The sequence below is a fragment of the Triturus cristatus genome, chromosome 9 (assembly GCF_964204655.1).
Source record: "Triturus cristatus chromosome 9, aTriCri1.1, whole genome shotgun sequence".
Classification (NCBI taxonomy): Eukaryota; Metazoa; Chordata; class Amphibia; order Caudata; family Salamandridae; genus Triturus; species Triturus cristatus.
Window position 1 is genome coordinate 992000186 of NC_140592.1, and position 22648 is coordinate 992022833.

The 22648-nt window shown below is 47.9% G+C and overlaps 1 protein-coding gene across 4 annotated transcripts in view; it reads left to right on the plus strand.

Moving 5' to 3' along the window:
- Positions 1 to 20702: 20702 nt before the first annotated feature.
- SEL1L (SEL1L adaptor subunit of SYVN1 ubiquitin ligase) overlaps positions 20703 to 22648 on the plus strand; it is a 379824-nt gene continuing 377878 nt past the window's right edge. For 2 of the 4 annotated variants that reach the window (XM_085626598.1, XM_085626600.1), the window contains exon 1: positions 20742 to 21001. In XM_085626598.1, coding sequence (XP_085482724.1) covers positions 20920 to 21001 — 82 coding nt within the window. In that variant the 5' untranslated portion in view covers positions 20742 to 20919. Of the gene's footprint in view, positions 21002 to 22648 lie in introns of all 4 variants that reach the window. The other 2 variants (XM_085626599.1, XM_085626601.1) reach the window with 2 other exon arrangements.

The following is a 22648-nucleotide window of genomic DNA, read 5'->3' on the forward strand; positions in this document are numbered from 1 at the left end:
TGGTGTCTTCTAAAAACAAAAACCACTGACATATAGTCCCCGTGATGAGGGCCAGATTGGGAGACATCAGTCGTCTTACCTGTCCTTTCTTTCTCAGCCAATTAAGCTCAACGTTTGCAGAAAGGAGAGGTAGTAACGTGGTAAAGTATGGTCGTTTTGTTTCTGTCAATTTGTTCGAACACCACCGTGTTTCAGGCCAATTATACACTTACCGGAGAGGTATGTGTCGTTAATTTATTCAAAAAGAAAGAGGGCAAGAAAGCCTTTAGTGAGGGAGGGGGAGAGAGAGAGTGAGAGAGAGAGAGAGAGAGAGAGACGTGTGCATCAAGTAGGCTATTTGGCATATGTACGACACAAAACGAGAGAGAGAGAGAGGGAGAGACATGGGTATGATAATAGGCCACTTGGTGCACACACAACATGGAGTGGCATGGGTCTGTTCTATGTAAGAAAACACAAGCGGGGAAAAGACATAAATTCGGTGATCACGTACACACAAATACCGGATAGGGTGTGACAGTACATGCATGAAGCGCAGAAACTTAAGACGGAGACTCAGGGCTACGTTGAGTATGGGGGCCTCTCCTTTCCTGTCCTCTTTCCTATGCATGCTGCGTATTTTCAGTATTTTGTAGTTTATCTTGGGGGGGTGTCGGACCTTTTACTCTCCTCCCTTTGATCGATGGATGAGCACTTCAATCATACGGTGACGCTCTCTTCAAGTGACTCAAGCATGAAATGCATACACATTCATACCGTATAATCGTAGCACACACGCACAATCATACCATACAGTTTCTCATGTTCCCAATGGTGGTCTGAACTTTACGCACTATCCCACAACGTTTGTCTATGTTTTTCCTGATATTGAACACGGTACGGTCCATGCCCACTCCATTCTTCAGTCGGAACTTCGTCGTGACCTATAGAGGGGAAAAAGAGGGGAGGGGGTGTGCAGTATTCAAAGTACCTTAGCGCGCGTAGACACGAAAAAGTTCTACTTACCACGTACCAGGCTAGCCGCAGGAGTGGGTAATACCACAGACCTATTATTCTTTTCGTCCGAGACAAAGATGCTCTATTTCATTCATCTCCTAAATTCGGGTTCCCTGGTTGTGCATGCATTTCTCAATCGGTCGTGTATTATGGTGCAAGATACCATACCTTGCATTCGGCATACACCTTAAGCTATGGTTGACCATTTTCCGACAACTCTTGGAAAAGACAGGTGTGACGGGCACAAATTCCGTTAATCAAAAAGATTCATGTAAATGGGGTCTGCATTATCTGTTTCCTATTGATTGGGAGTAACAATCATTTATTCAAAAGAAAAACCTTTATCAACCTATATGATTTGTCATGACACTGATTCAGTAATCTTTTCAAGAAGCCCTTTATTTAAAACAATGTCAGTATACAAATACGGGCCTACAACCGTTCAGGCCGGCCACGGCGTGAGAGGCGTCGAATATCATGAGCAATACTATCTTAGCTAAATAAAAAAAAAATGGGTAGGTCAGCAATCAGTAAGGTTGTACGTATGCTCGGTCAGTACCCTTCCCGTCCCTCTGCTCATCATGTGTGGAAACATCACATACATATCCTTTTAACACAAATGCCACGTGACTGGAATGCCACAAGGAGTTGTAGGCCTCTCCTACATCGGCGCCATTTTGGGGCGAGGTCGGGCCAGTGTACAGTCTAAGTCTTTCCATGAATTAGCTGTTGGACCAGAATTCCTTTCGGTAGTTCGAGAACTTTCGTTAGCGTCAGCTTGCGTCAGCATGGCGTCACCGCAATCTTGTAGCAACGCCGTGGTCCGTTCTTGGGGCGGGGCAGCAGGCGGGTTCTTCCGCCGACGTCTTGAATCAGTCTTTCTCACTGCACCAAGCGGAGGCAAGGTGGCTGCCGCCCGGGGCAAAGAACAATGGCGGCGGTTTGTCCCTACCGGAAGTCCGTGGGAGTCGAGTGCCAATGACTCCCACAGACTCTGCAAAGCTGAGGGGGCGTTTCGTCAAGGGTGGGGCCCACGCCCAAGCAGACAAGCTTTCGAGTCCAGAATCGTCTCACGGTGGGCTAGGCCTGGATCCGAAGAACCGACCGCCGGAGTCCAAAGGCAGCAGTAGCAGCAGCTCTTCGGTACAGCCACCGGAGAGGGGCCAGCAGCAGCAGTTCGGATGGTATCGCCACCGGGGTGGGTCCAGTAGCAGCGACAGCAGCAGATTGGATGGTATCGCACCGGGGTGGGTCCCCGATTACTCGGCTGCGGGGGCCCACTCCTCGCGTCGGGTGCTAGTGGCAATCCTGGTGAACCCGTGCTTGGGTGGTTGTCCGGCGGTCGAGTGCAGGGGCGCCAACTCAGCTGGACGGCGAATGAATGGTTGGGGTGCCCTCATCTGCTGGTGAGCCTCCACCTGGGGAGGCGGGGGAAGCCCGTCCGCGTCGCTTCCCCCCGCCGGGGCACCCTTCGTTATTGAAGGAAGAAGAAGAAAATGGGAAGATCCGCACGGCGTGGCAGACTCCGCCTTGGCGCTGCCAGAGCTTCGGCGCTTCGTGCAGCCTCCGGCCTATTCGCACAGTCGTCCGCCACTGATGTCAATGGATTTTTGCATGGCTTTTTATAGCCCAAAACCGACTAAAAGAACCGCCCAAAACAGGCCAATGTTGCAACTTCGAGGAAGGAGAGGCGAGGATGGTGTCACGTGGACGTAAATGCTTTGGGATGCAGGTCGCAGCAGACTGTCATGTAAATAGTTGTTTAAAACGTGTTTTAACCTGTTCATCTTGTCGGAATGTTGTTATACCTATAAGTTATTAAAATGTTTAACCATACTACTTTGTTGGAGTGTTGTACATATTTGCAATCTAGTTAGTGTAATCGGAAAATGGCATTGTCCAATTGCGCGTGATCCTAGTCAAGTTCGGTGACGTTGATGGTGGGTATCAACGGACTTCCGGTTGTGTCTATTGGGTGGGGTGGGTGTTAGGGCAGACATGTTTAGGCAGTGAGAGCGATGGGGCCGGGCTACCTCGTGGCCGTCTTGACCGTGAGCTTGGTTCCTTCCCCTAGTTCCATATATCCTACAAAGGGCTATTTCCTAGCGTTTCTTTAGTTTTGTAGGGTCAAAAAGGATCCTACCAGTGGCCACTGACTCTCGGGGTCCCCCTTTGTATATTTTATGCCATAGCTTGCTATAAACTACGGCGATTAGTTCGTATTTTAGTGAACATGTCCTTATTAGGGGTGCCTTCCAGAGGAGCCGGATGGTTCACCTCTAATAAGCGGTCCGGGCAGAACCAACTACCAATCAGTGGGGAGAAGATAGGCATGACGGGTTTCAACGGGGACAAAAGTCAGCACTACCTATCTTTTCACTGCTTGCAAAGACTAGACAGAATATCTCTATTCCTCGTTATTTGTAAGCAGAGAATACCTCCAAAGAACCAATATCGAACAACTAGTGTTTGGACAATCAATCAATCAATCAATGGGGAGATAAAGATAGGCACGACGGGTTACAACGGGGACAAAAGTCTGCGTTACCTACCCTTCACTATTTGCAAAGACTAGACAGAATATTTCTATTCTACGTTATTTGCAAACAGAGAATATCTCAAAGAGCACTATTCTTCAAAACAATCAAGGTTCGGACAATCAATCAGTGGGGAGATAAAGATAGGCACGACGGGTTACAACGGGGACAAAAGTCTGCGTTACCTACCCTTCACTATCTGCAAAGGGAGAGAGAGAGAGAATTTCTACTCCTCCCCGTTTGTAGACAGCGAATATCTCAAAGAGAACAATCAATGAGCAATACTAGTATTTCAGATAATCAATCAATTATTTCGCAATTTGTCGTGTTTCACGACCTTACCCGGACCGCGTGGACAGTTTCTCGTCTTCCGCCTCCAGCGCCCGATCGTCCTCTACTTTCCGTATTTGCCGCGGCACTCCTGATGGTTCCCAGTCAGGACCGTAGATCACTCGAGAGAGGTCTGCTCGGAACCAGTGAAGTTCGGATGATCGGCTGCCAGACGAGGGTCTATTGGGCAGGAGCTCTCCCGATCGTTGCAGTCGTTCACTCTGTCGTCGGGACCTCTCCCACTGGATCCACGTGTCGCTGATGGGCCCCACGCTTGGGACGCCAATTGTTAAATGGTAGCGGCAGTTTCAGTCGATATCCCTTCAAGTATTGCCCGGCGGTAATCGCCTCTCATACCATTCGATAATTTACCAATGAAAGAGGCAGGCGCCGGAGACTGGAAGGCAGGAAACAAAGTTTTTATTCCGTCGGAGCAGAACACATCAGATCAGACAGCAAGGTATCGTCACGAGGTGCTCTAACTGCATCTCTGAGGCCTGGCCTCTTATACACAGGTTTATGACTTTATTGCAGAGTTATCATACATGGCACATTCTTGAGATTGTCTTGGAACATGAAAGAACATCCTCGGAATCCCCACTTCGAGCTCGTTCCCACACATATCTACAGTGGAAGTCCCCACCCCATCCACAGTAGGAGATGGCTATCACACAGCTGGACATTCCGCCAATTCCCGGGGGTGGGTGCGACCGGCCGGGTCTCAGGGGGTAGGGGCTTTGATCTACTGTAATCCCTTTGATGTGGGGTGTTTCCCTTACAGTAGGGGTAATAAACTGCATCCGCAGGGCTAGGTGATGGCCTGGGATCGGTTCGGACAATGGGGCGCAGAGGAAGGGGGTTATCAAAGAGATGCATGACCATGTATGGGATGTCGGTCAGGCGTGGGATGTGGTTCCATGGCAGGGTCGCGCAGAAGGAGAGGGTTTATGGCCCGTGTATGAGAGAGCGGGGGTGGCCGGCGCGCGGGGGATGCTTGCAGCGCCAGGGGATCGCGCTGGCGATCGACAATGAACGGGGGAGAGAGTGGGGTGCCTAAAATGGCGGCCGTGCGTTCGCTGTGCGTGGCGCTGGGGAGAGGCAAGATGGCGCAGATAATGTTCAGTTACAAACTAAATTTCCACAGTGTCACCTGGGTTTTTGGCCCCGTGCTTGGCGGCCATCTAGGGAAACCTACCACACCCACACATTTCTGAAAACTAGACACCAGGGGGCTTCCAGGGAGGTATGGCTTGCGTGGATCCACCAACGTTTCCTTACCCAGAATCCCCTGCAAACTTCAATTGTAGCTGAAAAAATCACTTTTCTCACACATTTTTGTGTGGGAAAGTTGTGGCATCATCAGGCTCACACAAATGTCCCACCACCCAGCATTCCCCCAGGTCTCCCGGTAAAAATGGTGCCTCACTTGTGTGGGAGGCCCAAGTACCCGCGACAGGCAAGGGCCCAAAACGTAGTGAGGCGACATCAAAATTGCCCATCTCAAAACCACCTGGTTTTGCCAGGGGGGGTCACCTGGGTTTTTGGCCCGGTGCTCGGCGGCCATCTAGGGAAACCTACCACACCCACACATTTCTGAAAACTCGACACCCGGGGGCTTCCAGGGAGGTAAGGCTTGCGTGGATCCCCCAACGTTTCCTTACCCAGAATCCCCTGCAAACCTCAATTTTAGCTGAAACAAAATCACTTTTTTCACACATTTTTGTGTGGTAAGGTTGTGGCATCACCGGGCTCACACAAATTTCCCACCACCCAGCATTCCCCCAGGTCTTCCGGTAAAAATGGTGCCTCACTTGTGTGGGAGGCCCAAGTACCCGCGACAGGTAGGGGCCCAAAACGTATTGAGGCGACATCAAAATTGCTTATCACCAAACAACCTGGTTTTGCAAGGTGGGTCACCTGGATTTTTGGCCCCGTGCTCGGCGGCCATCTAGGGAAACCTACCAAACCCACACATTTATGAAAACTAGACAATCAGGGGCTTCCAGGGAGGTATGGCTTGCGTGGATCCACCAACGTTTCCTTACCCAGAATCCCCTGCAAACCTCACTTTTAGCTAACAAAATCACTTTTTTCACACATTTTTGTGTGGGAAAGTTGTGGCACCATTTTTATCGGGAGACCTGGGGGAACGCTGGGTGGTCAGAAATTTGTGGGATCCCGGTGATGCCACAACTTTCCCACACAAAAATGTGTGAAAAAAGTGATTTTTTCAGCTAAAAGTGAGGTTCGCAGTGGATTCTGGGTAAGGAAGCGTTGGGGGATCCAAGCAAGCCATACTTCCCTGGAAGCGCCCGGGTGTCTAGTTTTCAGAAATGTGTGGGTTTGGTAGGTTTCTCTAGGTGCCGGCAGAGCTAGGGTTCACAAACTACAGCTAGGCACTTTGCCAAAAAAGGGTCATTTTTCACTGCGAAATTGAGGTGTGACCACATTGCATTTTGCGCCGCTTCCTGTCGTGAGCACTAGGCCAACCCACACAAGTGAGGTACCATTTTTCTTGTAAGACTTTAGGGAACGAGAGGTGGGTAGAAATTTGTGGATCCACGCAGATTCCAGAACTTTCCACCACAGAAATGTGGGGAAAATGTGTTTTTTTGGTCAATTGTTTAGGTTTGCAAGGGATTCTGGGTAACAGAACCTGGTGGGAGGCAGCTAAGTCACCCCATCCTGGATTCCCCTGGGTGTTATTTTTCGAAAATGTATAGGTTTGCTAGGTTCGCCTAGGTGCCGGCAGACCTATGGTTAAAAAACTACAGCTAGGCACTTTGCCAAGAAAGGGTCATTTTTCACTGCGAAATTGAGGTGTGACCGTGTTGCGTTTTGCGCCGTTTCCTGTCGCGGGCACTAGGCCGACCCACACAAGTGAGGTAACATTTTTCTCGTAAGACTTTGGGGAACGCGGGGTGGGTGGAAAGTTGTGGATCCACGCATATTCCAGAACTTTCCACCACAGTAATGTGGGGAAAATGTGTTTTTTTGACACTTTTTTTAGGTTTGCAAGGGATTCTGGGTAGCAGACCCTGGTGGGAGGCAGTCAAGTCACCCCATCCTAGATTTCCCTGGGTGTCTAGTTTTCAAAAATGTATAGGTTTGCTAGGTTTCCCTAGGTGCCGCCAAAGCTAGGCTCACAAACTACAGCTAGGCACTTTGCCAAAAAAGGGTCATTTTTCACTGTGAAATTGAGGTGTGACCACGTTGTGTTTTGCGCCGTTTCCTGTTGTGGGCACTAGGCCGACCCGCACAACTGAGGTACCTTTTTTCTCCTAAGACTTTGGGGAACGCGGGGTGGGTGGAAATTTGTGGCTCCACGCAGAATCCAGAACTTTCCACCACAGAAATGTGGGGAAATGTGTTTTTTTTGACAATTTTTTAGGTGTGCAAGGGATTCTGGGTAACAAAACCTGGTGGGAGGTAGCTAAGTCACCTCATCCTGGATTCCCCTGGGTGTCTATTTTTTGAAAATGTATAGGTTTGCTAGGTTTCTCTAGGTGCCGGCAGAGCTAGGGTTAAAAAACTACAGCTAGGCACTTTGCCAAAAAAGGGTCATTTTTCACTGCAAAGTTGAGGTGTGACCACGTCGCGTTTTGCGTCATTTCCTGTCGCGGGCACTAGGCCGACCCACACAAGTGAGGTATCATTTTTCTCATAAGACTTTGGTGAACGCGGGGTGGGTGGAAAGTTGTGGATCCACGCAGATTCCAGAACTTTCCACCACAGAAATATGGGGGAAATGTGATTTGTTTGAAAAGTTTTTAGGTTTGCAAGGGATTCTGGGTAACAGACCCTGGTGGGAGGCAGTCAAGTCACCCCATCCTGGATTACCCTGGGTGTCTAGTTTTTGAAAATGTATAGGTTTGCTAGGTTTCCCTAGGTGCCGGCAGAGCTAGGGTTCACAAACTACAGCTAGGCACTTTGCCAAAAAAGGGTCATTTTTCACTGCGAAATTCAGGTGTGACCACGTTGTGTTTTGCGCCGTTTCCTGTCGCGGGCACTAGGCCGACCCACACAAGTGAGGTACCATTTTTCTCTTAAGACTTTGGGGAACGCGAGGTGGGTGGAAATTTGTGGATCCACACAGATGCCAGAACTTTCCACCACAGAAATGTGGGGAAAATTTGTTTTTTTGGACAATTTTTTAGGTTTGCAAGGGATTCTGGGTACCAGACCTTGGTGGGAGGCAGTGAAGTCACCCCATCCTGGATTCCCCTGGGTGTCTAGTTTTCAAAAATGTATAGGTTTGCTAGGTTTCCCTTGGTGCCAGCAGAGCTAGGGTTCACAAACTACAGCTAGGCACTTTGCAAAAAAAGGGTCATTTTTCACTGCGAAATTGAGGTGTGAACACGTTGTATTTTGCACCGTTTCCTGTGGCGGGGACTAGGCCGACCCACACAATGGAGGTACCATTTTTCTCGTAAGACTTTGGAGAACGCGGGGTGGTTGGAAATTTGTGGATCTACGCAGAATCCAGAACTTTCCACCACAGAAATGTGGGCAAATTGTGTTTTTTTTTAACACTTTTTTAGGTTTGCGAGGGATTCTGGGTAACAGACCCTGGTGGGAGGCAGTCAAGTGACCCCATCCTGGATTCCCCTGGGTGTCTAGTTTTAAAAAATATATAAGTTTGCTAGGTTTCCCTAGGTGCCGGCAGAGCTGGGGTACAAAAACTACAGCTAGGCACTTTGCCAATAAAGGGTCATTTTTCACTGCGAAATTGAGGTGTGACCACGTTGCGTTTTGCGCCGTTTCCTGTCGCAGGCACTAGGCCGACCCACACAAGTGAGGTACCATTTTTCTCGTAAGACTTTGGGGAACGAGGGGTGGGTGGAAAATTGTGGGTCCACGCAGATTCCAGAACTTTCCACCACCGAAATGTGGGGAAAATGTGGTTTTTTTTTTACAATTTTTTTAATTTGCAAGGGATTCTGGGTAACAAAACCTGGTGGAGGCAGTCAAGTCTCCCCATCCTGGATTCCCCTGGGTGTCTAGTTTTCAAGAATGTATAGGTTTGCTAGATTTCCTTAGGTGCCGGCAGAGCTAAGGTTAAAAAACTGCAGCTAGGCACATTGCCAAAAAAGGGTCATGTTTCCCTGCCAAATTGAGGTGTGACCACGTTGCGTTTTGCACCGTTTCCTGTCGCGGGCACTAGGCCGACCGACACAAGTGAGGTACCATTTTTCTTAGAAGACTTTGAGGAACGCGGGGTGGGTGGAAATTTGTGGATCCATGCAGATTCCAGAACTTTCCATCACAGAAATGTGGGGACAATTAGTTTTTTTGACAATGTTTTAGGTTTGCAAGGGATTCTGGGTTACAGAACCTGGTGGGAGGCAGCTAAGTCACCCCATCCTGGATTTCCCTGGATGTCTAGTTTTAAAAAATGTATAGGTTTGCTAGGTTTCCCTAGGTCCCGGCAAACCTATGATTCAAAAACGAGAGCTAGGCACTTTGCCAAAAAAGGGTCATTTTTCACTGCGAAATTGAGGTGTGACCACGTTGCGTTTTGCACCGTTTCCTGTCGCGGACACTAGGTCGACCCACACAAGTGGGGTACCATTTTTCTCGTGAGACTTTGGGGAACGTGGGGTGGGTGGAAATTTGTGGATCCACGTAGATTCTAGAACTTTCCTCCACAGAAATGTGGGGAAAATGTTTTTTTTTGTCAATTTTTTAGGTTTGCAAGGGATTCTGGGTAACAGAACATGGTGGGAGGCAGTCAAGTCACCACATCCTGGATTCCCCTGGATGCTTAGTTTTAAAAAATGTATAGGTTTGGTAGGTTTCCCTAGGTGCCGGCAGAGCTAGGGTTAGAAAACTACAGCTAAGCACTTTGCCAAAAAAGGGTCATTTTTCACTGCGAAATTGAGGTGTGTCCACGTTGCGTTTTGCGCCGTTTCCTGTCGCGGGCACTAGGCCGACCCACACAAGTGAGGTACCATTTTTCTCGGAAGACTTTGGGGAACGCGGGTGGGTGGCAATTTGTGGATCCACGCAGATTCTAGAACTTTCCACCACAGAAATGTGGGGAAAATGTTTTTTTTTTTACAATCATTTAGGTTTGCAAGGGATTCTGGGTAACAGAACCTGGTGGGAGGCAGTCAAGTCACCCCATCCGGGATTCCCCTGGGTGTCTAGTTTCCAAAAATGTATAGTTTTGCTAGGTTTCCCTAGGTGCCGGCAGAGCTAGTGTTCAAGAACTACAGCTAGACACTTCGCAAAGATAGGGTAAATTTTCATTGTGAAAATGTGGTGTGTTCACGTTGGGTTTTGAGCCATTTCCTGTCGTGGGCACTATGCCTACCCACACAAGTGAGGTACCATTCTTATCGGGAGACTTAGGGTAATTCAGATTTGTAAAGCAACTGTTATTACCTATTAATTTTTGAGGCTTTTTTGCCTTTCAAATGAAAGACATTGTGTAAAAAAGAAGTCATTTTGAAAAATGACCGATAATTCTCATGCTAGTATGAGTATTCCCAATTTCGAATATGTGCAAATATGTACTGTTTCTAAACTCTATAATTTTTTCCCATTTCAGAAATACATAGGTGTCTTTCATACCGATTTTTCCATGTATACATTTTCCCACAATAATTGCTATATACCCGGAACATAATAAAAAACCATTGCAAATTGCTGCTCAGGTTTTGACTCTGAGTTCGTCGGGTTGTTGGTGAACCTACAAGTCCTATATTTCCCCACAACCAGGAAGGTCCAGCGGATGTAACGGTATATTGCTTTCAAAGAGCTGTCATAATTAGAAGAAGTTACAGGTGAAAACGTTGACACAAAAGGATGTTTTTTCAACTAATTTTCAATTTTTACTATATTTAGCTGTTAGTTTCTATAAAGAAACCTTGATGGATCTACACAAATGATCCCTTGCTGAATTCAGAATTTTATCTACTTTTCCACAATGTATAGCTTTCCAGGATCCATTATTGCTTTCACACCCATTTCTACAATTAACTGGAAGGAGGTTGAAAGCACAAAAAATAGCAAAAATAGGCTATGTCCCAAAAAAATAACAAAACTGTGTAAAAAATGTTGGTTTTCTGACAAAGGTCTGTCATTCCCTAAAGGCTGGGAAATGGTGATTTCAGCCCCACAAACCCTTTTTTGATACCATTTGCAGAGAAAAACCCAGATGCTTTCATTTGCAGCACATTTTTCCCAAAAAACCCAAAATGTTGCTGTATTTTGGCTAATTTCTGGGACCCCTCCAGGGGAATCCACAAACCCTGGGCACGTTTACAATACCCATCATGTTGGAAGAAAAGGACGCAAATTTGGCGTGGATACCTTATGTGGTCAAAAAGTTACAGGGGCCTAAGCGCGCACTGCCCCAAATAGCCAAAAAAAGGCTTAGCACAGGGGGGGAAAAGGCCTAGCAGCAAAGGGGTTAAGGATCTTTCCTTACTTACAGCACCGTTGCGGGATTTGACAAAAGCTTCGAACCCATGGTCGTGGGGCCCTGAGCAGGAAGAAGTATTTCAAGGCACCAAAGATGCCCTATCCAGCTCCACCACATTGGGGTACTTTGATCCATGGCAACACACTCAAATTACCGTAGATGCAGGTCCCAAGGGGCTAGGGGCTGTTCTGATGCAACGCCCCGTGAAGAAGATGAGTGGGCTCCCGTGGCATTTGCAAGCAGATCTTTGACTGCCACAGAACAAAGATATTCCCAAATTGAAAAGGAGGCCATCGCAATACACTGGGGGTGTCGCCACTTCCATCTGTATGGATATGGGAAGCCTTCCTTCATCACCAAGGATCACAAGCCTCTCATTCCACTCTTCACAGCAACTGCATCAAAACCTCCGCCAAGCAGAGAGAAGTGGATGCTCCAGTTGCAGGAGTACGACTGCCGAAATGAGTATCACCCGGGAGTGGGGAATCCCGCGGACTACCTGTCTCGCCATCCTCGAGAGGCCACCCCCAGTGAAATGAAGGACGCCGAGGAGACAGAGGAGTATGTCTGCTATGTGATAGATCGATCTCGCCCCTTGCCCATCACACTGGGGGAGATATGTCAGGCCACCGGCCAGGACGAGTGTCTGCGGAAAACTCTCGAAGAGGTGAAGACCAACAAGTGGAACCATCTTAAAAGTCAAGGACCGATTCTCACTCCCGAGGCGACGAGGGCGCTCAAACGTTTGTACAATGTGAGACAAGAGCTGCCTGCTGATCCCAATGGGTGTCTTAAAAGAGGTCATTGCCTGGTCATTTCAATGTCACTGGTAAACAGAGTGATACAACTAGCACATGCAGGGCATTAAAGGATGGTGAAGACGAAAGGCCGTCTTCGAACAAAGGTGGGGTTCACTCTGATAGACGTGAAAGTAAAGGAGGCAGTGCGATCCTGCTCATGGTGCCAAGCGACTGAGGAGCCAAACCCTCCTGCACCAAATGTGATGGAATGAAGGCCGGTGGGCCCATGGATCTGCGCTAGCATGGACTTTGGAAGTCCCCCAAATGGGAGGCATACCCTAGTGGTGATCGATGATTACTCAAAATACCCCGAGGTTGAAGTGTTGTCATCCCTGAGTGCTGGAGAAGTCATACCGAAACAGGAAAAAGTGGTGTCCACCCACGGATTGATCAAGGAACTAAGGACGGACAACGGTCCCCCCTTTCAGGGACAAGAGTTTGCCTCGTATCTGGTATCGCTGGGCATTGCCCACTGAAAAATCATGCCTAAATGGCTACAGGCCAACGGAGAAGCTGAGCGCTTCATGAGAACTTTGAACAAAGTGATTCGTATTGCTTCTGCTAATGGGGACTCTACGGAACAGTCCATTTACTCATTTCTCCAGGACTACAGACAGACGGCCCATGCCACCACAGTTCATGCCCCTGGGCATCTCTCTAAGGGGAGCATAATAACTGACTCCATTCCTCATCATCCTCAGTGAGCACCTTATGCCATTGATGAACAGGCTGTAGACGGTAAGAGAAGAAATTCCAATAACCATGTCAGCCGGAATCGCCGAGCACAGAAATCTAATCTCAAGGTGGGCAACTTGGTGTTGGTCCAAGACAAACACCCTGGCAGTAAATTTAGATTGCCGTTTGAGAAGGAGCCGTGGCGAATCAAATCCATGAGGGGCACGCAAGTCACGGCCCATAAAGGCTTTGAGACAATCACAAGAAATATCTCGGCCTATAAGAGGTTCCAACCTTATCCTAATTCAGTGGTCCCAAGTAGTAGAGCAGACATGGAGGCCCTGGATGAGGTGGAATGGTCAGAGGTGATAATGGAGGCAGGTGACACAGAGGTGTCCAGTCTTCCCAGAGGAAGCCTAAGAGTCAGCCAAGCCATTCCAGAGTTGCCGGCGAACCCTGATGGAGAAAGAGAGGACAGTCGTGAACACCGGACACAGTATAGACAGCGCCAAAATCCTGAGCCGTCCGGAAGGATTAGAGACTATCACTGCTAAAGGAGCACCCAAATAGACTGATGTTCTTACTGTGGTTTGAATACTTCTCCCCATAGTTACAACATTTGGCAAAGCCATGGGCGAGACCTATTGGCTATGCCAATGCTTCTTTTGTTACAGCGCAAACTCGACCAAACGGTATGGGAGCGCATTGCATGAGCACCAGAGTAACGTAAACACTTAACTTTTTAAGTTAGAAGCTTTATTGTTGAAACACCAGACAGCAGGAAATGACAGAAGAAAGCAACTTCACAAGTCTCCTCCAGGCAGCAGCTCATGTACCAAAGCTCCAGAAAGGAACCTGGAACCTTGCATTACACAGCTCGAAAAGGAAGGGTTTTAAGACTAAACACATATAATGAGGAAGTAGAGTAAACACATATAATGAGGGAGTGGCAAATTACATAACACATCTTCTCCTGAGAACAAAACAAACAAACAAAAAATAAACAAGGATAAGGAAATAAACAGGATACCCACAACAGAGTAAAATACAGTAATTTAAAATAATTCAAACCAGATTCATAGCAAATGAACTTACAAAAGTTCAACAGTAAAATGAAATAAATTACAATTGTTCAAACCAGAAGCATTGCAATTAAACTTACAACACTTCAACAAAATGGCATTACAAATGCTCAATTCCGTGACAAACAAAATCTGTCATCGATTTGGGTTTGACACTCACTCTCTTGTGCACTTCATTGTCCGCAACTGGTTTACTATCACGCCTGACATTTATACACTCTTCCTGCTTTCCAGAACTGTCAGAATCGCCATCAAAACTGAAATCTCCCACCACCTGTTCTCCTTCAATACCACTTCTTTCCTCACTGTGATCAATCTCCCTCGCAGTGTGTTCAATCTCCCCAGCAGCGTCTAAATCATTCACACCATCTAGCCTGGAGGTAATAGGATTAGAGCTAACACCACTGCCATTATCAACATCCACAGGATCTCTATCCACGTCATCAAGAGCAGAAGCAGAAAAGAACAAGGTCTCCTTATCATTCTTGTACAGATCTTGTTTGCCTTTAAGGATGGTAATTCTTCTTGTATTCCAAACGTTACCATCACTCAGGAGCACAGAATTGCGTAGTGGTTTTCTGACCGTTAGAGGCTTCGAAAACTGACTCTCACCTTTCCAGACTTTCCAAGGTTTTTTTTACCTTCACCCACGTACCAACCTTGATATCCACCTTTTCTGATCCAAACTTACAATCAAAAGAGCGTTTGTACTGTAGATGTTTTTCAAAAATAACCTTCCTGTTACCATGGAAATATTTAAACCAGCACCTTTCATCAACCATTCAGGATTGCATTTGGTCCTAGCATTGGGTCCTCTCATGATTTCAAAAGGGGACATCTTCAAAGCCTCATGTACATTTGTCCTATTGGTCCACACAGTTTTATAGACCTGTAATTCCCATTTCTCACGCTTCATAACAGCAATTTGAATGGCAATTTTCAAAACTCTATTGAATCTTTCACACATACCGTTACCACTGGGATTATAAAGGGATATGGTCCTGTGTCTCACCCCAATCCTCCCAAAATAGTTTTTGACTAACTTTGACGTGAATTATACACCATTGTCACTTATAATTTGAACAGGTAGACCCTCATCTACAAAAACTCTGTCAGTAAATTCCAAAACAATGGCAGAGTCAACTTTGTCTACCACCTTGATGGTTGGCCACCTGGAAAACACATCAATTAGGAGATTATGTACTTGGCTGGGTTCCCAATAGGACCCATGATGTCTATGGCCACTGTGTGCCATGGTCTTTCCAGAATAATGGGTTCACACATATCAGGTCTTAATGTCCTCAAGGATTTTTCTGAGTTAGCACAGACAACACAACTCCTTACATTCCTTTCCGCACACACATCCATGCCTGGCCACAAGTACCATCTTTTAACCCTTTTCTTAGTTTTTACTATACCACAATGGTCTTCATGGCACATATTCATAATGGTTTCTCTCAAAGAAGTGGAAGGAACAGCTTTATCTCACTGAAAAACTGTTCCATGGTTTTCAGATAATTTGTTCCTTATTTTCCAAAATAGTCTTAATTTCATTGGGACCTTGGATTTCTCAGGCCAGCCATAAACTACATGCGTAATGAGTGATTGTAAATCCTCTTCCTTTAAAAATTCCTCCTTCCATTTATTTTCCTCCACAAAAAAAGATCCTTCATTGTGAATCAGAGCCCCAGACAAAGCATCCCATTCATTCACCTGCACTCTTTTAAGTCTAATGGCATACGAGAGAGAAAATCTGCTAAAACATAGCTTTTGCCTGGTACATAATCTACCCTTTAGATGAAATCCTGTAATCAAATGGACATCCTTGCAATCCTGTCTGAAGCTTTATAAAGACGTTCAGTGGTAAGTAATTTGGCAAGGGGTGTGTGGTCACTTCTGACAATACACTCCCTTCCCCACACGAAGCTGTGAAAATGCTCTAAAGCCCAAACACAGGCTAAAGTCTCCTTATCGATAACCAAGAATTTACTTTCAGCTGGGGATAATGCACTTGAAGCATATGCGATGAGGGACTCCTTGCCACACTCATTAACTTATGATAACACACCGCCCAACAGCTTATTGCTTGCATCAACGGTGACAACACATTTACTGCTGACATCAAAACAGCTCAAAATGGGAGCATGAATAATTGCATCCTTAATGCCCTCAAATTCTGTTTTGCATAGATCTGACCAAACCAATTTAACATTGCTTTTCAGTAACTGTCTAATGTTAAATACTTTGCTTGAAAACCCTTTAACAAATTTGGCATACAATTCTATTATGCCAAGAAAAGACCTAACTTCATCTTTATTGACTAGATGTGGGCATTCTTAATGGCATCAACCAACTGTGGCTTGGTGGTAACACCACACAAAACATGACCCAAATACATCACAGATCTCACTCCAAATTTACACTTCGAATGCTCCACTGTGTAATGCCCGGAGGGGCATGAATAACCTAAGGGGATTACGGGACAATACCTGGGGCATGCGGTTGGGGCTTCAACCGACTTCTAGGGGCGTGGGACCAGGTAGGCCTAACTACTGACAGCGGAGCCAAAATAAGGGATGTCTACTCGGTTGCTCAGTTCGTGCCGTCAGCCACGTGCACTGACGTCACCTTTTATTATATAGTCCCTGGTCCGCGCCCGGCCCAGGGAGTTGACTGCGCTACAATGTATTGCAATGGCCGGGTGGCCCACTACAGCCAATCCAACCTATAAATGTATAACAAATATTCTAAAACAGAAAGTCCTTAAAGTCACTTACAGAGACCGCCTCATGTGGCATCTTCACGGAAGTCTGAATGTCCACTATTTATCCGACAGCCCTTAGCACAGGAAGTCCTGCAACCTGGAGCTCGGCTCCGGATTGCTGCGCATCCCGTAGGGAGTGTGCTTGCTCCGGTCCTCACTGCTTTCGGACCCCGGGTGATGGCTGTCACAACTGTGATCAGAGGTACTTTGTTCAGCCACACCCCTCTGTCCTTCTGGGGTGGCCTCGGTCGTCGGGCTCCCCTCCATCGGCACTTCGACATCTGCTTCTTCCCACAGCTCTCTCTCGGACTCTGACGCCGCCTGCCTCGGACCAAGAACCTTTTTGAACCATGACATGTTATGGGCTATTCGCTGATCTCCTTTCTCCGCCACAAGAGTTCCTTGTACCTTCACTACCTTCCAGAGCTCGTGCTCAAACGGCGTGCGGAACTTAGAACCTGGGTGTCGGTCTTTCCCTACCACATAGTCACCTACTTGGATGTCGGTCTGTCGAGCCTCTGTCTTCCTGCTGGCTCGCTCATTGTTATGTCGTCGCCAGGCCTGTGACCACTCCACGTCCAGAACCGCCAGAGTCCACACTTCACTGCTTGGTATACCATCCCCCACTGCTCTCTTAAGCAGGAGGTTGTTAGGCGCACATTTGGTTGTGCAGTGCGGCGTCTGAAGGTATGCACTTAGAATTTGGTGCAGACAGGATTTCAGGTTGGCGCCTTGAGCCACCTCAATCCTCAACGCTTTGTTTAATGTCCTCATAAACCGCTCCACATCTCCATTTGCCTGGGGCCACTGTGGTGTTATTTTCCGATGTCGTATGCCATGCCTATCGAGGAACTCACGGAACTCCTGTCCCTGGAATGGCGGCCCATTATCTGTTCGGAGTTCTTCCGGCATTCCCAACAATGCAAACGTCTTCTCCAGTACTGGCTGGATATATTCAAAAGCCGTCGACGCGACCACCTCCACCACCAGAAACTTCGAATGGCTGTCGACGAACACGGCCATTTGCCGCCCATCTGGAAAACTTCCAAAATCCAAGCTTACTCGCGCCCATGGCGACAGGCTCGGTCCTTCCGGTATGATGTGTGCTTCTGGCGGGTCAACCCCCGTCACCAGGCAGGCATGGCACTTCCGTACCTTCTCTTCCCCAAGCCGATCCATGCCCGGAAACCATCAACGGTCCGGCCCCGCAGCGCTGCTGGTATCACTAATCGAGGGCCCCGCAAGATGATGCCGTCTCCCGACGCACTCAGCTCCCCTCTGCACCTCCAGAGACCTTCCCAATATTCTTTGTCGTCTGCCTCTCTGCTGTCATTTCCCCTTAGGAACCACTTCCACTGATGGTCACGTAGAGTGCGGGCGACCTCCTGTAGACACTCATCCTGCAGCGATGCTTCCTTGATGTCCTCTAAGAGCATGGCTCGAGGGCGGGCCTCTTCCACCAGTTGTCTTACGAATACCTCGGCTCCTTCATCCACCTCTTGACCCTGGATACGACTCGCCGCTAGAGGGTGCCGTGACAAATATTCAGCCGGGTTGTTCGCTCACCACTTCAAACCGGTACTGCTGGCTCTGGACAGTCCACCTCTCAATTCGGGGAGGCCCATTCCTGGCCGTGCCCGCAAAGAGAGGCACCAGTGGCGTGTGATCTGTCACCAACGTGAACTCATGTCCACACAGGTATATATGGAAGTGTTGACACGCCCACCGTATGGCCAAGGCTTCCCTCTCAATCTGAGCATAGCGGGTTTCCACCGCTGTGAGGGCTTGGCTGGCGTAGGCTATTGGCACCCACTCATCTTCATCTGTCCTTTGTAGCAGTACAGCTCCCTGTGGCGCCCCACTCTGGCACAGCTTGGCAAAATGTCCATATTTATTACATTTTAGGCACTGTCTCCCTTGTGCAGGACACACTCTCGGTGCATGCGCTCCCATGCCACAGTTTCGACATTCGCGCTTCTGGCGCCTCTCCTCCCGTTTGGCGCCAGCTCCAGCCTCTCGGCCAAACCCTTTCTAGAGCGCCTCGACCTTTCTTCCTTGACAGGCACCGGGAACAACGGCTGTGTCTCCCCGGACCTCTGCGCCAGCGCCAGCGCCACCTCCATCTCACCGGCCCTCGAGTCTGCCAACTCATGCGACCGTCCCAAAACCAAAATTTCATCCAACGTGATACCCGGCTGTCGCAGGATCAGCTTGCGGAGCTCTATGGACTTGCACCCCACAATCAGCTGGGCTCTGGTCTCGAACGGCCAGTCAATACTCACACAGGGGATGGCCAATTTCCGCAGCCTTGCGAAGAACATGTCAATGGACTCGTCGTCACGTTGTTTTGCCTGCCGCAGCTTGAAATGTTCAAAATATGGGTTGATCTGCGGATCAAAGGGGCGATTCAGGGCCCTGATCGCTTTCTCGTAGTCATCATGGTCACCAGTGTCAGGCAAAGCCTGGAACAGGTCATAGAGCTCATCGCCACAGCAGCAGCGACCACTTAACTGAATTTTCCGTCTCCCGCGTTGCAACAAAGTAGTTTTCCAGCTGCCCCAGCCACTTCTGCCAGCGCGGAGCCGCCGTCACTGGGTCTGCCAACTGGCTGAATTCCGGGAGAGACTTTGTCCAGAGAGTGCGGCATAACTGCTGGGAACCTCTCGCCTTCCGCCAAATCACACCACCCCACCGGAGCAGCTGCTGACCACCAGGCCGCTGGGCGAAATAACTACGCCACTATGACTGCACCAGGCCACGCCACACTCACTCACAAGTAGGCACAGGCAACTTCCGCCCAGCAACAGGCTGATAAGGCCGGGAGAAAACCGCGAGATAAGGGGCAGGTTCGCCACATTGCCCTTGCAGGCCCCAACCACTCAGCCTAAATGGAAGTCCGGCCCACGCACACGTCACGTGGCAGCCCGCTCTTACCTCGTCACCAATGTAGTGCCTGGAGGGGCATGAATAACCTAAGGGGATTACGGGACAATCCCTGGGGCATGCGGCCGGGGCTTCAATCGACTTCTAGGGGCGTGGGACCAGGAAGGCCTAACTACTGACAGCGGAGACGAAATAAGGGACGTCTACTCGGTTGCTCAGTTCGTGCTGTCAGCCACGTGCGCTTATGTCACCTTTTATTATATACTCCCTGGTCCGCGCCCAGCCCAGGGAATTGACTGCACTACAATGTATTGCAGTGGCCGGGTGGCTCACTATACACTGTTAAACCTCTCTCCTCCAAAATACGCAGAAATGTAAAGTAAACGCTTCACTTTTTAATTTAGAAGCTTTATTGTTGAAACACCAGACAGCAAGGAACAGAAGAAAGAAACTTCACAGCTCTCCTCCAGGCAGCAACTCATTCCCCAAAGCTCCAGAAAGGAATCTGGAACCTTGCATTACACAGCTCGAGGAGGAAGGGTTTTAAAAGTAAACACATATAATGAGGAAGTACAGTAAACACATAGTAAGTAAGTGGCAAAATACATAACCAGTTACATTACACAAGAACACATTCTGTGTTTTGTAGGTTAAGTAGTTTTTCCGGAACCACCCGATGGTGAGCCGACGCCGAGCCTCTGGTTGTTACGCCACATCCTCTTCCAGGGAAGCTTATTTTATGTCGCAAACCTCTCCTCTTAGCCACAGAACGCATGCTTCATGTAAGCACATATTTTATGTAGCTTCTCTTGGGTGCCCTCTTAGCCTCTGGATGAAATATCGCGAGTCGTGAAGCCTGTGCCGTAATAATCCGTCTCTAGAAGCGAGTCTGCCGTCTACTGCTTCTCTTTACAAAATGTGCAGAATGCTGTGCCTAGCAAACAAACGTTACCAACATACTACTTTCCCCTAAAACGATTTGCTGCTCTGTCTTTTAAAATGCCTTCTGGGTAATGAAGTTTAAACATTTTCGCTTGTATTTGCACTTTCTAGATAAGCTCAGGGGACAGCCAATGGGAGACAGACATGTCTTGTCTCCGTTCTCCAATGACGAAGACGACCGTCTACGGCTTTCCTTTCATTGGTACGGAGGCTGGTCCCATCACAATGGTGCTGGTGGCAGACGGATTGGGCCAGGTGTTAGACAGAAAGCTTTCGATTGGCTAAAGGGGCGGGTGCAGAAGCGAAGTTATGAGCTGCGGTTGGCTAGATGTGGTGAAGCAGGAACCAGTGGAGGTTGACAGGCCAGTTGCAGTAGGCCGTGGTGGATCCCCGGGCTCGAGTAGCGTGGCAGGCTGACCAGGGGTGGTTGAGTGCCGTCTTTGGCTGAACTGGTGTGCGTGGGGGTTCCCCGCCCCGGAGGATGAGGGGTCGGGAGCTGCTACGCCTGCTCGGATACTGCGTCTTCCTGACGGCGCTTCTGTGCTGCCAGTGGGCTACTGCCGGTGAGTGACCGTGAAGAGTAGTCTGCCGTAAGGGGAAATCAGTATGAGGCCGCAGCTCTTTGCCTAGTGATGGGTAAGGGCACACAGAGTGAAAAGGCGTAGTGTAAGATGGTATTCTGTTGCTTGAGGTGCCATTCGGCTGCAGAGTGAGGTGGGGTTGGTATATGCGTACTAGTATGGTTACCATCTGGGTGCAGCAAATGGTAGAGGCAGTCTGCTGTGCGTTTTCGCAGTGTCACTTTTTAATGGGTTATTTGAAAGGAGAAAACTTAAAGGGGTTATTTGCTTTTTATAGACGTTAACCCCTCTAAATTGGAAGACGGGTATAACAACACTTATGTTCTATGACAGTGATATGATGTGTCTTAATAGAACCCCCTCATTTTACCTTGAAGCAGTTGTACTTATATAATTCTCTCTTTAGAGGAGTGAGAGCGAGTTTGAATCTTAATGCCCCTCTTTCGAGGGGGGAAAGAAGATAATAGGTGTCAGCAAGGAGTAACTCGAATTGGATTACCTGTCGCCTTAAAGCGGAGAAAGAAATTCGTGTTTACAGTTTAGCATTTAGATGTATGCGTGTAAGGCTATACCTGGACACACACATTTCCAGATAGACTCACGAAAGTACCCGAGGCATAGAGGAGAACCGGACTATCAAAAACATTTCCAACAGGTGGTTACTCCAGTAAGGAGGAGCTTACGTATAGGGTGCCCTGTGAGTGAGGAAAATTAATGGAGGGGTGGCGGGGGTAAGGGGTTTTCTGCATATTATTAAGTGCAAGATGTGCTCTCAATTGAATATTAAGGGAGTGCTTTGTGTGAGATTCGTACATGGGTAAAAGAAGTTGCTGGTTTAAAAGAACGCCCATCCGTGTGGACGGCAAAAGCGGTGCAATAGTATGGGAGAGTAGTGTAATAAATCTGGCCTTCATGGGTACTGTATAGGAGGAGTGCTGAGGAAGGTTGTGCTGTCTTCGAAATGCCAGGACAGCCAAGCATCAGAGCACTATTCTCATAAGATTACATAAAAGATATAACAAGTAAATATATAATGGGCGTGGATTACTTCATTGTAGAGCTTTCCTGTTTTAACTAGACACCATAGCAGTAACAACATTAGCATCGTTTCAGAGGAAGACGCATTAAGATGCTGTAGTCTTGCATGGGCTATCATTTGACTCAAACAGGTGTATGCAGGCTGAAAACCTACGGATGTAAACATTTAAATACCTGACGTGGTTTGAGAACAAATTGTTAAACTCTTCAATAAATGGTATCGGCTCAAACGCCTCGTCCGTCAACATTTCTTTTGGTGCAACCATTCAACTTGTAACTCTCTTGAATAAATCAATTGTGTGAAAATATGTGTATATAAACAATATATGCATATTATTTACCATGTATTTTCCCACACTACTATGATCTTGAAATGACTGCATCCTCTGAGTGCAGCTTAAACTCTTGATATTTCTCGACATATGCATCCAGCCATTATTTTTCATTGTTAACCCTTGAGCTGATCAACTGACCCGGCTGGAGTGGTGATCTAGCAGTAGCCTAGCATCGGACAGATGGTTTACCTGATTCTAGGGCAGATCAAAATTACCTAATGTAGCCTAATGATCACAAGTAAATAATGTTTCTTTC